This window comes from Hippocampus comes, unplaced genomic scaffold (genome assembly GCF_001891065.2).
Source record: "Hippocampus comes isolate QL1 unplaced genomic scaffold, H_comes_QL1_v1.1 scaffold44, whole genome shotgun sequence".
NCBI classification, from domain to species: Eukaryota; Metazoa; Chordata; class Actinopteri; order Syngnathiformes; family Syngnathidae; genus Hippocampus; species Hippocampus comes.
The window spans coordinates 394,151-410,691 of NW_017805546.1; the positions used below are offsets into that span (position 1 = coordinate 394,151).

Below are 16,541 nucleotides of genomic sequence, written 5' to 3' on the forward strand. Positions count from 1 at the left end.
ATGTTGAAAAAAAAATCCCTGTCTACTGCTCGTTACCGCCCTCTAAAGGCAAGAGGTAGAAATTCATCAATTCCCATTACGAGGCATCCAGATGCTCTCCTACATATGAGAATGCAGGGTAGCATCCAGCAGCTCACTGTGGGACGAATACAGCAAAAAGTCTTCCAACTCAATTTTCCCCGCACATCCATCATTGAACAGCCAAAATAATGAACCATTTAGTCCCACTTTGTGTGTGTGTGTGTGTGTGTGTGTGTGTGTGTGTGTGTGTGTGTGTGTGTGTGTGTGTAGTCCCTGGTCATTCCTTTGGCTGTTCAATGGATGTGTGGGGAAAATTGAGTTGGAAGACTATTTGCTGTATTCGCCCCACAGTGAGCTGCTGGATGTTACCCTGCATTCTTATGTATAGGAGAGCATCCATGCATCTTCTCACTTAGCAACAGCAAGTGTGTGTTCCATTAATAGACAGGCAGGTCTGAGACACTCTGTGTGCGTGCATGTGGGAGAGGGAGAGACATGCATACACACAATACCACCAACCCCCCCGCCCTCGCCTCCGTTCTCGAGCCCTGAAATGGCAGAGCTCAGCGAAAGGCACCATGATGCATTGCAGCCATCTCACACACACGCACACACACACACACACACACACACACACACGTATATACTGGGTTGGTATCCATAGCAACTGAAGCACCAGGGCAGGATCGGTAATTATGATGGAAGGCTTCATGCACGTGAGCATGAGGTGTAACACTGTGAAAGCGCGTGACTTTATCACGCCTCTGTTACGGCTGTGATACGATACCCGCAAAGGTGGAAAATTGCCAGGTTGACTTGGTGTCGCCCATTCAGAGTCGGTGTTGTGACGACAGAATGGCAACAGGGGGGAAAAAGGCCGAAAACTGACATCAGCATGGAAGGAGAAAACAAAGACAGTAGCCTCTTTCACACAGAGACCCTGCAAAATTGCCGCATCAGAGGTATAATAGTAGTTTCAGAATTCATTTGCTTTTTATCTCGAACCAATGGGGAAAAAGACGCATGTCCACAAGCATAATGCTTATCATTTCAGAGCACGTTGTAATTTTGGAGTAGCGTGGAAATATTTGAACTTGTTTGTTTTTGAATGAAATAATTTCCTTGACATCACACAGCTCTTTCAAAGTCTTTTCAACAAACGTTTCACACACACACACACACACACACACACACACACACACACACACACACACACACACACACACACACACACACACACACACACCCATGCTGGGTTTTTTGCTTTTTATCTCGAACCAATGGGGAAAAAGACGCATGTCCACAAGCATAATGCTTATCATTTCAGAGCACGTTGTAATTTTGGAGTAGCGTGGAAATATTTGAACTTGTTTGTTTTTGAATGAAATAATTTCCTTGACATCACACAGCTCTTTCAAAGTCTTTTCAACAAACGTTTCACACACACACACACACACGCACACACACACACACACACACACACACACACACACACACACACACACACATAATAAAATTAGTCTCTTAACAGCCTAGGAAGGGAACTGGTTTTATGGTTGAAATGTACAATTGTTTTTTAAGACCACAGGGGCGAAGAAAAGAGCGTCACATGTAAAACTTCTGCACAACATTGCATCTTGGTACGATTCCTTAATATGGACCAGAGGTGTGGAGGTTAAAAGCTCAGGCGTGGCGATTTTACGTGGCCTCTGTGTCAAAGGGAAATCTTCACATTCTGCGAAGATGGATGAAGTGTTTCCTCTGCATTCGTCTCCGCATCCAGGCTACCCCCATTTGCACACGTCGCTTCTCCCTCGGAGGCGATGGCATCCCGAAGGGAGCCCGCAGCAGCCCCGATTGGCTCCCGGTCCGAGCAGGCGGCCAATCGGATTCCTCCTCGGGCTGCGTGTGTTTCTCTCCACTCCCTGCCTTGCACATCACTTTCACGCTTGTGCAGTGCTGCATGGATGTGCGGGTGTTTGACGGCGGGTTTTTCAGGGCCGTGATGATGGAGGAGGGGGAGGGGCGGGATGCACATGATGCACAGATTCTGAGGAAATAAACGAGGAGAACGCCGTGGAATTGTGACGAGACATCAGAAGCGAGGAGGAGGAGGAGGAGGAGGAGGAGAAGAGCAGTCGTTGTTCATCTGCACAGGAGCCCGGCATCTTCCGCCATGGGCTGCTGGCTCTCGGGACCGTGGGTGGGCGACGCAGCAGTGAGTAACACCAAACCACAGTGTGGCTAAAGATGCTGGGCATGAATGTGTGTGTGTGTGTGAAATCTATCCATCCCGTGGTCCTCCAGATTGGCTCAGTATTTACATAGCTGCAAACTTTTTGTTTCAGGGACCTCTAAAATATGAGCGTGAATGTGAGAGCGCTGCATCCTCGAGATATAACCTCATATTTCACATCATTATGTCTGTTCGTGGCAAAGAAACGCGCACTCTGTCAGCCATTTTGTGCTTCTCAGTCCAGTTCTGCGTATGTCTGCGTGCTTGTGCTTGTGTGCGTGCGCATGCATGCGTGCGTGCCTGCGCGTGAGTGTGTGCGTCTACACTGCCCCGCCATAATATTCGGCACGTGTCTCTCGATGTTCAGTGCCAGAATTCCGCCTTTAAAATGACAATTTGAAATGACAAGAAATATTTAGTCGTTACTGTTTGTCAAAGGGGATGGACATAACAATCGAGGAAAGTCTTTTTGGCAGACACTACGTGAGGAAATATAATGATTGCTGTGGCCAAGTGGCACCACCTGTTATTTTCTTTCCAAATGGAAGGCGTTTATTTGTTGAAGTGGAGGGCACATCATTGGCGCTTAACAGCACAAAATAACCTCACAAATATTTATCGTAGTTGCTTGTTATCGCAATACTAGTGTGGCCTATACAGGGTGGCATCGATTTGTGTGGAGGTGTTGAAGTGGACAATGCCCCTGAACTCTGGTGAAAACCTGACCATAATACATTCTGCTGCTCTGGTTGGATTTGAGGGGAGGTATTTATTCCATGAAGTGGACCACGCTACCTGGGGAGTTATTTTACTAGCCTTTGCTGAAGCATCGATTTGAGGGGAGGCATTTATTTGATTATTTCAGTGGATAACACTTCAGATCTCTAACCTGACCATGATTCCATTTGCTGGCCTTTGCGGGAGGCGTCTATTTGATGGGAGGCATTTACATGTTGAAATCGAAAATGCACCTCAACTTTGCAGATCTTTGTCCTGTCCAGTATTTATTGCACAAGAATTTTTTTGGTGGATGACACCTGAATTCCGGAGATCTATCATTCAATTCGCATTCAGTGACTATTTGAGGGCAGGTGTTTATTTGCTGAAATGGACAATGCACTTGACCTCCGCAGAGATAGAACCTGGTCAGTTTTCATTCTACTGGCCTTTGCGGAGCCATTCATTTGGGGGGGGAGACGTTCATTTTTATTAGGCGGACACTGTCAGGTAGCTGAACAATGTTCACAAACTATTTTGGAACTGCTTTGAATTAATGCGAGTAAGTTCAATAATAAACATGCGGATAAATGCATTGACCTGAATAGTTGGTCAGTGTGTGTGCGTGCGTGCGTGTGTGTGTGTGTGTGTGTGTGTGTGTGTGTGTGTGTGTGTGTGTGTGTGTGTGTGTGTGTTTGCCTAGATGTGTATTTGAAAGTAGAGGAGGGTGACTCATGAATGTGATGTGATGCAGCTCATGCGTATCATTTGATGTGTGCTGAGCCATGTGTGTGTGTATGTGTGTGTGCGTGCGTGCGCGTGTCACCACGTCCATCTTACTCCCGTCACAAGGCTGCAGCAAACCCAGAAAGAAGGCTGCGTGAACGTCTACGGCCAGAACGCCGCGTTCTGACCCAGTTGCATAATGACGACTGCGCCGCCGTTGAAATGGAAGCTGCGACGTGATCATTTGCGTGACTGCGTGTGTGTGCGGCGCAACTGAATAGGTGACACTGGCACATTTGCAAGAAAACCTTCAGTGAGGTTCTTGGATCCCGCTTCACAATGTGCAAAGGCAGCCAATTACATCACGGTGACATCAGCGGGGTTCTTTTGTCAGCTCTGACTTGAGAACATGGCGAGCTTGTTTTCATGTGTGAAAATAAGAAGATGAGGAAGAGGCGGAGGAGGAAGAGTAGGGAACACCTGCTGTTTGCCTCCAGACAGGATAAAGCTCACAAACTATAATTGGACCATGTGAGGCGAATCATCCGAGAATCCGCAATGGCGTGGAGGCTGCTTAGGTTACAGTGAAGAACTCCAAAGTGACTTAGCAGGTCTGTTGTCCAATGCAAAAAATAAATGCCCGCCCCCTCAAACTGATCCCTCCCATATAGGCCAGTAGAAGCGATTCTGGTTAGGCTGTAGATTTGAGGAGTTCTCACCTCCCCTCAAACCTGAAAAAACTGACGACTGGTGAGATTCTACTGCGGATCTCTGCAGTCCTAAGTATGTTGTCCACTGTAGCAAATTAAGGCCTCACCTCAAATAGATGCCTTCTGCCCAGGCCAATAGCATGTATACTGGTCAAGTGGCTCCTGGAGTATCATCCAGCTAAATCAAAGCCTTCCCACAAGTAGACGCCTTCCACCTATGACAGGAACGGTGAGGTTATAAATCGACGGAGTTCGGTGTGTTGCCCATTGCAGCAAATAAATGCCTGCCAAAAGAATGGATACTAATCAAGATATAGAACTCCTGAGTTCTTTTTATCTGTTAACTGTCACATTCATCTTCCCGTTATACAAATAAAGGCCTCCCCTCAAATAGACGGCGCTCCTGAAAATAACGGGGTGTACCACTAAATGTACGTCATTACGCTAAACACTGTCCGTCCCTTTAACTGACACCACACCCCCATGAGTACGTAATCGACTGAAGACAAATTAAGCACCTCCCTCACATCCACACCTTTGTGGGTTTTTTTTTTTTTTCATTCCTTGCTTTCAGCAAAGTAGCGGGCGCAGCCTGGCACACCTGAGCCAACGCGACGCGCTGCGCATCCTCGCAGCCAGTCAGCTCCCCGTCACCATGCAGGTCAAAAGTCAGAGGGGCCGCGGCGGTGTGGAGGCGGACCCCCGGGGCACCTGGGAGCCCCTGCCGCTCAACCTGCAGCACCTCAACCTGCCCCTGCCCAGGATGCCGGCGGGGCTCAACGCTCCCAGCCCCACCTATCAAGACAGGTGAGCAACAGCTTCATCATCAGCACGCATCAGATGATATTAGTGCCCAAAAAAAAAAAAAAAAAAAACGTCAACTGTACCACTCTAAAAGTTGTTCTCCTCCCTCCCAGACATTATTTTGGCCACCTGTCTCTGCCGCAAGATCACTACGACGGAGGACACTACGGCTACCTGTCCAGCTCTCCAATTGACACTGTGGACATGAGCCACCAGGTAACGGCGTACAGCCAGACGTGGATTGATCCGGGCGCTTTGTGCCCGTTCCCGCCTTCACGTTTCTTGTTCATTCAGGACCCGGAAGCGAGTGGCCGGCGAGCCAAGGGGCAGAACTGCCTGTTAGGATGTTGCAACATCAACCTCGATGAGCCCAAAGGATACCACAGCCAGGTAACAAGGCCACGGTGCTGTCATAGCTCAGGGAGAACTTCTTTGTGGAATGTGGGGACCGCCGTCAGTGGATCGCATTGTTTGAGTCTTTTTGGCAGGGCTCATTCACTTTCCTCTTTTTGTGACATTTTCATTTGGTGGTGTGCTGTGAGATGTTTTTTCCAATATGAAGTATGCGCCATGGCTCGATAACAGCGCGAAACACCACCGCAGGCGCAGAAAGGCCAGATCGTCAGGTCCGACTTGCGCCAACAAAGCGGACCTCACCCTAACCCGTCTTCTTGCAGACGGACGATGACGACTACATGCTGGACAAGCCCATGGGCTTCCTGCCCCTCCACCACGAGCTGGATAGCGGCCTTGGCTGGACCGACGGCTCCCTCCACCAAGGCGACCTCTCCGGGCTGGAGACGGAGGAGGCCGGCTTGGAGGATTGCCACTCCCACGGAGCCTTGGGCCCCGGCGGCTGCGGGGCCTTTGGACCCGGCGGTGGGGGCTCGCCTTCCTCAGAGTCCTTCATCTCGTCGGAGCTCAGCGACTCGGGCTTCTACAGCACCGGCGAGTTCCGCCACTTCCAGAGGATGCTGGAGAAGCGCATGCGGCTGTACAACGCCAGGCTGCAGCACCAGGGAGAGACGTGCGAGAGGCGGGAGCGTCGTGACAGCTGCCCCATGAGCCACCGCGAGCTGCTGGAGGCCATCCCCGAGACGCTCACCATGCAGCCTCCGTGTCAGCACATGCAGATGGAGATGGAGGAGGCCGCTGGGTCCGTCTTGGATGTGCCGAACCGGGGACTTTTCAGGTATGGTTGGAGGTGGGAAAAGCACATTCACATTCATGCCTGTGGACGATTGAGAGGCTTCACTGAAGCTTCCATGCATGTTTTTGTGGGAGGAGGCCGGAGGGGAAAAAAAAACAATGCAGTCACGCATAGACGCTAAGAATTGAACTCTGAACCGCAGAACAAATCTGCTAACCACTTCCGCTGCCCATGCAACAGAAAATCAGTTGTATCCAAAACCACATTCATTCAAAGCCGAGAGGGGCTGCCTCAGACTGGGCTTGTCTCCATGGTAACAGCCAAGAACCTCTCGTGCGCAAACGCTAAAAATTGACGGAAATGTCTGAGTGGCTGCAAAATGAGAATCACGTTCAAACGATGGAGTAGTTTGATTTCTGCTTCAAACAACAACATTGTAAAATTTGCAGTACAAAGTCTTCTTCGGGGAGTCCTCGGTTCACAAATTCACCCTTTCTTTGTCTTTCTGGCGGCCTCGTTTTTCTTTAAAATTATTTAGTCATCAGCTCTTATTCTGATTTTTACACAACAGAAAGTTGTAGTTTCCGTTTATGAACGTGATTACAGTATTCACACTGTGTGTAGTGTGCGTGGATATTTGGAAAAAACAGAATTTGTTTACTGTGAACACATTAAGGGATGGGTATACTGTGACATTGTAAAATAATTGCGGGTTATCCGTTGCTTTTGTTCTCTGAATATGGTGAACACTCCCGTAACTCGTTTTGACATGAGTTTTGTTTCCAGGGTGTCATCAGTCCAGTTCCACAAAGCCGACCGGCCCTGCCTGAACCGCCACAGCTCCAGCAGCGGGGCTCTCTTCAACCCCTCCCACGGCCACACGGCCACGCCCCGACTGAGCGGCCCGGTCCTCTCCACCTGCAGTACGCCCTCCAGCCACCGGAGGCCGCTGGCTCCCGTGCAGCCGCCGCACCACCAGGGTTCCAGCTCGCTGGGGATGCTGAGGAGAAGCCGTACCCTGCACCATCGCCCCCCGCAGCAAGAGTACCGACGTCGGGCCAGCCACCCGGCCTCGCCCTCCTATTGCGCCGCCACCCTGCACCACTGCGGAGGGGTCCCGCCTCATGGCGTCCTGCAGCCGGGCCTACCGGAGGAAACCGAGATGGGGGCGGACGTGATGGCTTCCCCTCTCTCTGCACAGCAGCACCCAGGTACCGCGGGGCACACAAAAATATTCTCTGAACTATTACGATGGCCGGTTAATTTAAAAGCTATAAAATGAGTTCAAAAAAGAACTTATTTCGTAACCCCTTTATGTTTGTTATAACCAACAAAAATAAATTTTGGGTGGTACATTGCCCTTTGTATTTAACATTGTAACAGCGGAACTTCTTGTTTTTGAAAAACTGCATGGTCAAAAGCTATTTGGAGTTTATGCCTAGACCCAGTCTACATGGACGATGAGCCACAGAATGCCCGCAAGGTGTAGTTTGAACAACCCCGTGATAAACTCAGGTAAAAATGCACTTTTGACGATATGACACATCTTTTGTCTTTCATGCAGTGCACATCCGGGTGCCCAGCACCCACGAGTTGCATTACAACGCCAGCCCCAACGCCCACCACGACTGGTGGCAGCAAATGAGCTTGATGCCCGACCCGCTGGTGGCGGAGCGAGACGAGCAGTTGGAAAGGCAACAAATGGAGAAAAATCTGGAGAGGGAGGCGCAGATTCAAGAGGAGGCGGAGCGAGAGATGCAAAGGAGTCGAGCAGCCAGGGAGCAGCAGCACCTCCAGGGGGCGCTCCACCACGCCCAGCCGGGGGACATCAACGACACGTGGCCCAAGCCGGCAAGTCGCCAGTCCCAGGGTGGCGGAGGAGGAGCCCGAGGCCTTTACAGCACCCTCGAGGGCCACACAGGAGCAAACCCGACCTCTGCTTTGGATGCAAACAACGACCAACCGGATGCACAGCTGCCGACTTCCGGTCCGCAAACCAAACCCAGCACAACCTCCCGGGTGTCCAGGAACCAGCTGTTGAGGGATCGGGCGTCGCAGCTGGCCGATGAGCGCAGTGGGATGAGCACGGACGAAGAGACCAGTGCCGACATGCTGCTGGGTCGCTACTGGAGCCGGACGGAGAGAAGAGAACACTTCCTGCTGGCCCGCGAACAGAAGCAGCAGCAGGCCAGGGGAGGGGGGGCGTCCGGCTTGGGGTCCGGGCCACCCCGCTCCCCCGTGCCGGAGGCCCGGGCGGGCGGCGCGATGACGGACGCGCGCTGCAACACGGTGCTGGAGATGAGCCAGAGGAAGCTGAGTCGTCTGAGGAACCGCAAGATGTTGGATGACTGGACCACGGTGGAGGAGCTGCTGACCCACGGGACCAGACTGGACAGCCACGACCAGCCCATGCTGTGCGCCAGCCCCCTGCTCACCGTTACCACCGTCTAGAAGCGGGCTTCTCAAACCTTTGGGGCCCAGGGACCCCCACACGGGGAAAACTTTTCCAAGGAAGTCTATTGTAAGCCACCGAAACATAACCATGCCACAGGAATGAAAAATTGACATAGTTCCCCAGAAAAAAATGCTGGAATTTTCATCCTGACCATCCTGACAAAATATGATAAGGTATCATATTTTGTCAGGATGAAGTCCTAATCTTACGAGAATACATTTTTCAAGATGAAATATTTTTTGGTGAAGACAAAGTTTTAACGAGTGCATTTCAGCAGTGCAATTCCTTCTCACAATTTGACATGATTAATTCCAGAAAAGATGCCGTTTTAGTCTACTAAAATGGGAATACGTCCCCGCAAAAAAATCGCCGACAAAAACGACACGACTGCGTACCCCCACATCGTTTTATTTCTTAACTCTTTGTTATTTACTGCACTTTGACTCAGGCCTTGTCTCATATTAAAGTGTTGCTTTGGCACCGTCCGATGTCATTTTGGTGCAGAGGAACTATGTTGAAGTGAGGGGAGGATCGTCATTGACACAGGCCAGCTCCCTGTCAAAAAGAGAAATAGTGCTTTGCTGCCATCTTGTGGCATCTGTTGGCAAATATTCATCTGTTTGGGGTAGGCATCAATCAGATTTTGATTATTTGAAACAGGTTGCATCTTCTCGAAAAAAGATTTTCTTGACTGAGTTTTTAATTGGCCCAAAACTTACCTAGGGCGGAATATTTGGTTTTGATGTTTGTTTTTTTTGGCCGCCCGTGCCCATTTGAAGGCGGACACTTTTTTTCCAAGTGACTTTTTTTGCAAATTATTTTGCGGACCCCAATCTACAGCTCGCTGACCCTGGAGGGGTCCCCGGGTCCCAGTTTGAGAACCCCTGCCCACATCGATGAACTCCGCCGTCCTTTGCAGTGAGTGCACCGCTGCGCATGCGGGCGTCCTATCACGGCGCACGGGTGTTCCCGGAACTACAACAGCACTGTTGTTGACCGAATTCACAGAAGCACGCAGCGCAAATCCCCCCGAGGGTACAAAACCTTTGGTCACCTTTTTCACCTTTGCGCTTATTCCATTCCTGATCCCTAATTGGCAACATGGCGTCCACACAATTGTGACTTCCAACTTCCGATGTGACTTTGTATGGGGAAAACACAATAACACAAAACCGCTGCCCTTTTTCCACCCTCCCTACTGGCAGTCAGGCTGTTCCAAACCTTACCAGCACACAAGCGGACTGAAGCTTCTTCTACACTGCCTGTGACAGCTGTGATTTGTCCGGCTTTTTTCCCGCGTGTCCTGTTCCGTATAAACCGCACGATGCAACCAAACGAGATGGCAAAGTCGAGCCGGGCAATATTTGCACCCAGTAACGGAGGCAAGGTGACGCCTTTCAGTCCGTTTCCGACACTTATTGTATTGCAAGCAATTCTTCTTCCGAAGACTGTGATGCTTACCAACCTAAAGTGGGTGAAATTTCGTCGTCTCGCGGCACAATAGTGTTTTGAAATCACTGACGGAGGCAAATGTCATTCAACCCCCCGAGTGGGGCACAATCGGAGAGTTTATTCTCCAGAAGGTTGCCCAAGTCGGACGTGGCTTGATATTCACACAGAGCGTCAGCAGCAGGACATTGCTGCGTCCAAGGTGTGCATTAACACAGCATCACACTGCTTTCCTGCGTCGCGAGCCTCGGTTGTGAAACTTCACGCATACACCCCGCTAGTTTCCCAACTTGTATGGAATCGAGGCAAATATGTATGCAGCACATCTGGCTCTACGCAGCTGCTCCGTCACACATTATAGCCGCCCACACGTTTACTGACGATGCACAGACGGAAAGGATTTGCGTCCTACTCTCTGGAAATATGCCCAGTCAGCAGGTCAAGCGTGCGGGCTCAAAGTGCAATAATACCTCAGTCGCAGTGCTGTAATTTTTAAGGCAGACAGGAACAAAAAAGATGCACAAAGACCCTTGTAGATGTTTACATATCGAGGGGGGGACCTAAGAAAACAGCCCGTTTTTGCACATTTTCTAAAAAAAAAAAAATATACGGACTCAAAAGAGGTTTTCCCTACCTATCGCTCTCTCACAGGGACCGAGGCCAGTGGATGACTGTGGATCACAGGTCTCAAACTCCAGTCCTCGCGGGCCACGAGTCGGCATGTTTTCGACATTCGCCTCTTCTAGCGCGGCGCATTCAAATGGTCAGGATCGTGATCAGGCTGCCGCAAAGCTTGCTGATGAGCTGATCATTTGAATCAGGTGTTTTGGAAGAGGGAGACATCGAAAACATGTTTATGACCGAAGCTGTAGATAGAACACAGACTGTGTGTGCGCGTGTGTGTTGATGTTTTATTGATCAACTCTCATTCAAAAAAAAACAAAATCTTGACGTGTTTGAACATATTTCAATATTTTTCTTACGGTACTGCATTTGTTTTGGTAATCTTGAAGAGTTTTATTGCACATTGTATGGTATCCAGAAAGCCTCTGATTTTTTTTTCTTTTAAGTGAACACAATTTGTGTGATTATCCATGTCCCCTAATTAAAGCTGACTGTTGTTTTGTGGTCACACGGATGTGCGTATGTGTGTACGTGTTGATTTCGTTACACGCAGCCATCAGGTCACGTCGTGAAGGCGTTACAAGTGGAAACCGGATGTGAAGCTTTTTCTTGTGTGGGTCGACAGAAGTGCAGCTGCTGTTTTGGAGGCTGTACAAAGATAGCGTTGACGTATTATAGTTCTAGGACCAGTTGAGTTTGCCGTTTCTTTTGAGCAAGACTGGGACGAATGACGTCGTCTCGCAAGGCCGTTGCTGTGGATGTCCCCTTTCAGATTCCTCCCCCTTTGGACTCCACAACCTATTGCTCATTTGAATGAAAAAAAAAACTGCCCGCTCGTACCCATCCAATAGTCATCAGAAGCCCAAGAGATATGAGTGACCCAACTTACTCACAACAAGCAGCAGTTTCGCAAGTAGACTCAACAATCTTCCCCCCAAAAAAAAAAAAAAAAACGTTTAGCGTCAAAATAATCAGTAAATAGACAATTACAATTAAAGCAACCACATCCGGGCCGACAGGATCTGTACGGCAAACCTTTTGCAATACGATGTACTAGTGTGCCGTACTAAGAATTAAAAAAATAAATTAAAAAAAAAGAAGAGAGAGAGAGATTTTAATTATCTGTTAGCCTCTGGTTCTGTTCTGTGTTCACTCATGCGGCAACAACCCCACATGGCTGGAGTCACTCGGACCTCAAGGCAGATTCAGAAAGAGGCCTTTGCCAGAATTTGTCAGACCAGTGACTCCAGATGGCTTTTGTATGTGTAAATGTCAATCATTCATTATTATTATTATTATTATTATTATTATTATATTTGTTTACCATTGATGAGTTGAAAAGGCGGCGAAATGAACATATGGTAAAGCGATGATGAAAAACGTCCACACATTTCAGCATCTATACGTTTATCAGTTTGGCTTGCAGAACAAAAATGTACAATATATAACAGAAATTCTGTTTGATTTTTTTAATTTACCCGACAATAAAAACAAAACAAAACTAACTATATATATATATATATATATATATATATATATATATATATATATATATACACAGTATATATATATTATACGAGACTTCTGCGTTGCTGAAACCATCAATTTCGATTTTTATCTGTTTATATATTACTTGTATGAAATAGGACATTAATGACACAATGTTTACACATTCAAATGCTTTTTTAAAATTTATTATTGCTGAATAAGCCATATTGAGTTTGGCAACAAGTGATGATGCATCACAACGAGAATAACAAGACACATTGCACTCACAGCGAATATAAGAAAAGGAGTCTTCAAAAAAAAAAAAAAAAAAAGAAGAGAAAAAGACCCCAAAACTCAAATTTGTTCCAATGCAATCAAGACATTGCAACAGATTTTTCAACTTAAAGCTTTGATCGTGAAAATACCAGGCGACTTGTTGACCTTAAAACAGATCAGAACTTCATGTCCACACAAAGGACACAATCATCATAGCATGACAAATGACAAGTATGCCATCTCTAAACAACAGTGATAGCGTGTATCAATGGAGTCCTTGACAAAAGAAAATAAATCTTCTGTACTTTTGTGTGGCAATTCAAATGTGATCCATTTTGGTGAGTTCCTTGGGAATCGAACTTCTGCACAAACAGAAACCAACGCTGCCCTCTATCAATAACTTGATGATCACTTCCATGAAAATGAATCAGGTTGGTGCATCATGCACGACAACATATCATTTTGCAAATGATATGTTGCAAATAAGTAGCCTGAGTTATTCTCACTTTCCATAAAAAAAGAAATGAAAAGCAATCATACAGTTCATACAACATGCGTGAAAATAGCAGTATTGCCATTGTTCCCATAGGACATTAATTAGAAGTGGGGTAATCATTATGATCAATAACTTCTTGAATTAGAGACAAATTTCCATTCCAAAAAAATGAAAAAAATACCCCCCGAAAGAATGCAATCGTATTCATGCAACATGCATGACAAAACAATGACACCGATTGTTTTGCTATTTTTTTTTCTCTGGAGGAAAAGTCCTCCGGCAAAATCTTCAGATCAAAATGATCAGAAATAACATCAGCATCATCTAAAAATATTTGACATTTCTGTTTTAGAAATGAATAAAGATGATTGCAAAAACAATCAGACCCTTCATGCAACATACATGACAAGATGAAACTATCCCAAAAGATATCACCCAGAAAGAAAAATGATCAGTACGATCAGCGAAACGGAATGATCAATAACATCACAAATTAACATAATCTGTCACCATTTCCATGAATGAAAAGGAGCCAATTGCAAATGCAACCAGATGTGATTCATGCACCGTGCATGACAAAAGTTATTCTGCCGATATTTCCCATAGGAAATAAAACAAGTTGAAGTCGTGACTTGAGAGCAGCTGACGTCAGTCAGTCTGTGTCTACCAGGGCCTCCAGGGGGCGCTGTTGGCCGAGCGCTCCTCCTCGCTGACGGTGCTGTGACCCGGAGAGCTGAGAGGAGACAGGTCCTCTTCTCTGCTCATCTCCTCACAGAAAGACCCGAGCTGCCTGAAGCGCGTCCCGGCTGGGGGCACGGACCGGAGTCTCCTGAGGACGCAAACGGTCATCTCCAGGACGTCCGCCTTGTCCATCTTGGAGTCGTTGTGCTGCCGGAGGAACTCGGCGGCCAGGAGAGACTTGAGCTGCTCAATGCTGCTGTTGATTCGTTCTCGCCGGAACTTCTCCACCAGAGGCTTTCGGACCTGCGCCGGGTACAAACGTGGGATGAGGACGCTTGTCGAAGACGACGACCGTGACGATGATGGGACGATGAAGATCAACGTACCTTGTGTGTGAGAGTCAGGTGAGCTTCTTGCAGAGAGATCGCAGGTGCCATGGCTGGATGTGTGTGCTGGCTGCGCTCGAGGTGCTCTCTGCTGGCTTCATGGGGGGGACAATAGTTACATCTCAGGGGAGCAGCTGGACCACTGCGCGACGCAAGGGAGGCTTTGTGAGGGTCTACGAAGGGTCCGGTGGGAAAGTGCTGACCCTGGAGAGAGCACATCTGCTTGGGGCAGGCACACGCCATTCGTATTCTTTTCGGGGGGGGCGTAAGTGCGCCATGACCAAAATCCTTTCGGAAATGTAACCAGTGTGATGTTTTAGTGCTCATGCTGGTCGCGTTACATGTCCCACTGTTTTGACTTTTTCTCAAAATGACGGTGAAAGTGTCAAGTTGAAATGTCCGTTGAGCTAATCGGTCATCCAAGCGCTGCATTCAAATGTCATTTTGGCCTCAGTGGTCAACGTGATGTCTTCACGTGTCTATTGCGAGTCAGCGTTGCATTCAAATGTCATCTAACATCAAGGTGAGAAGATCACCTCCAATTTGCTTTGCGTGATGTGTTCACGTGTCTATTGCGAGTCAGCATTGCATTCAAATGTCATCCAACAGCAAGGTGAGAAGATCACCTCCAATTTGCTTTTCAAGAAGGACACAAAAGAGTTTTTTGGAAAACTAAAGTATGGGAAAGCATCATATGCTTCAATGTGAAGCATATCCCGACTGTTGATGCGTTTTGATGAATGACGTCCAACATTCCAGCGTCCTGGACTGAATCAAAGGTGCAAACCATCAGCTCGGCGTCTCCTTCACTTGTTGGCCATGAAACAGGGTGGTGGGAACCGCTTGCAAAGGTCGAAGGTCAAAGTTGACTCCACGCGCCAAACGCTCCCGCTGAAGTGACGGCGTGAAAGGGGCTCTCTGATGCGCTGCATAATGGCACACGCTTGCATTGTTGCCGGTGTGGGAAAGCGGAGCGGAGTCTCTCTCAGAGCCGATGCGGGACAATTGAAGCTGACCTTTGACCTGCCGCGATGTGATCGCGCCTTCATGAGCAAAAGTTACAACTGTGTGATGCATAAACTTCAATGTTGAGCTACTGTTCCAGTATTTCAGTATTTAGTTCTGTTTTTAAAAAATGACTGTGTTCGCAAGTTCGCATTTAATGTGACACAGTGTTGTTATTGGGGGGGAAAAAATTCATAAATGGATCTTTTGAAGCTGTAGTATTGGAAATTATAATTCCATTTTATATTAATTGTTTATTTCTTTTTTTTGTTGAGCATGCGCTTTAGTGTTTATTGGCGTTGAAGATGATGTCCAACATTCCGGCGTCATGTGTCGAATCAAAATTGCAAACTCCTCCTCACTTGTTGCCGGTGAAGCGCGTCGGTGGGAAGAGATCGTGTGCCCGCAGGTCACAGTTCACTCCACACACTTGTATTGTTCCGGTGTGGGAAAGCGCAGCAGAGCTTCTCTCTGAGCGGCTGTGGGACAATTGAAGCTGACCTTTGACCCGTGGCTATGTGATCACACAATCATGATCCAACGGGAACACTTTTTAACGAACCGAAAAACTAGAATGTCAAATCTTAGCTTCAAAAATGCATCTATTTTATATTCATTGTTTAGTTTTTTTTTTGTTGAGCATGCGCTATAGTGTTTATTGGCGTTGAAGATGATGTCCAACATTCCGGCGTCATGTGTCGAATCAAAATTGCAAACTCCTCCTCACTTGTTGCCGGTGAAGCGCGTCGGTGGGAAGAGATCGTGTGCCCGCAGGTCACAGTTCACTCCACACACTTGTATTGTTCCGGTGTGGGAAAGCGCAGCAGAGCTTCTCTCTGAGCGGCTGTGGGACAATTGAAGCTGACCTTTGACCCGTGGCTATGTGATCACACAATCATGATCCAACGGGAACACTTTTTAACGAACCGAAAAACTAGAATGTCAAATCTTAGCTTCAAAAATGCATCTTATACATCAATTGTAAACACGGACATGTCAAAGTATTTGACACGAAGGCTGCAATTCGTGATTATTTTATTATTCAATCAATTGTTTGATTCTTTTCTCACTTTTGATCTTCCATCCCTTTACTCTAACTCATTATTTTTAATTGACGGTGCAGATTTTCATTCAGTGCCCGGTTTGCTCCGGAACATGTTTGAAAAACAACAACGATGTTGATCGCCGCCTTCCAAATTAAAAGCAGAATTTTGCAAATGTTCTATTTTATCTTCAGGTATGACATGACGAGTGTGTGAAAGTGCAGCGCGAGGGCGAGGAGGGCGCCACCAGCAGGCCGTTATACTCCAAACTCCA

General features: G+C 47.6%; 2 protein-coding genes and 1 long non-coding RNA gene across 3 annotated transcripts in view; 2 read left to right on the plus strand and 1 right to left on the minus strand.

Annotated features, from left to right (window-relative positions):
• Positions 1-1,947: 1,947 nt before the first annotated feature.
• LOC109521606 (uncharacterized) lies at positions 1,948-11,404 on the plus strand. Its single transcript, XM_019879553.1, has 7 exons — positions 1,948-2,239; positions 4,985-5,217; positions 5,328-5,430; positions 5,509-5,604; positions 5,892-6,406; positions 7,151-7,575; positions 7,929-11,404. The coding sequence occupies exons 1-7, from the start codon at positions 2,198-2,200 to the stop codon at positions 8,813-8,815; spliced, it is 2,301 nt and encodes a 766-aa protein (XP_019735112.1). The 5' UTR covers positions 1,948-2,197; the 3' UTR covers positions 8,816-11,404.
• A 1,140-nt stretch (positions 11,405-12,544) lies between these two features.
• LOC109521610 (uncharacterized) overlaps positions 12,545-16,541 on the plus strand; it is a 12,086-nt gene continuing 8,089 nt past the window's right edge. The window contains exons 1-2 of the long non-coding RNA XR_002169398.1: positions 12,545-12,918; positions 13,223-13,224. This is a non-coding gene — a long non-coding RNA (uncharacterized LOC109521610). The remainder of the gene's footprint in view (positions 12,919-13,222; positions 13,225-16,541) is intronic.
• On the minus strand, positions 13,425-14,315 carry LOC109521608 (transcription factor HES-5-like). Its single transcript, XM_019879555.1, has 2 exons — positions 14,220-14,315; positions 13,425-14,136 (listed from the first exon to the last, which is right to left on the minus strand). Exons 1-2 carry the CDS (start codon positions 14,268-14,270, stop codon positions 13,816-13,818), a joined length of 372 nt encoding a protein of 123 aa, XP_019735114.1. The 5' UTR covers positions 14,271-14,315; the 3' UTR covers positions 13,425-13,815.

Coding starts and splice junctions, on each gene's coding strand:
- LOC109521606 (XM_019879553.1), top strand. CDS start 2,198: ATGGGCTGCTGGCTCTCGGGACCGTGGGTGGGCGACGCAGCA. Junction 5,431..5,508: donor CTGTGGACATGAGCCACCAG/GTAACGGCGTAC, acceptor TTGTTCATTCAG/GACCCGGAAGCGAGTGGCCG. Junction 6,407..7,150: donor CCGAACCGGGGACTTTTCAG/GTATGGTTGGAG, acceptor TTTTGTTTCCAG/GGTGTCATCAGTCCAGTTCC.
- LOC109521608 (XM_019879555.1), bottom strand. CDS start 14,270: ATGGCACCTGCGATCTCTCTGCAAGAAGCTCACCTGACTCTCACACAC. Junction 14,137..14,219: donor ACCTGACTCTCACACACAAG/GTACGTTGATCT, acceptor TACCCGGCGCAG/GTCCGAAAGCCTCTGGTGGA.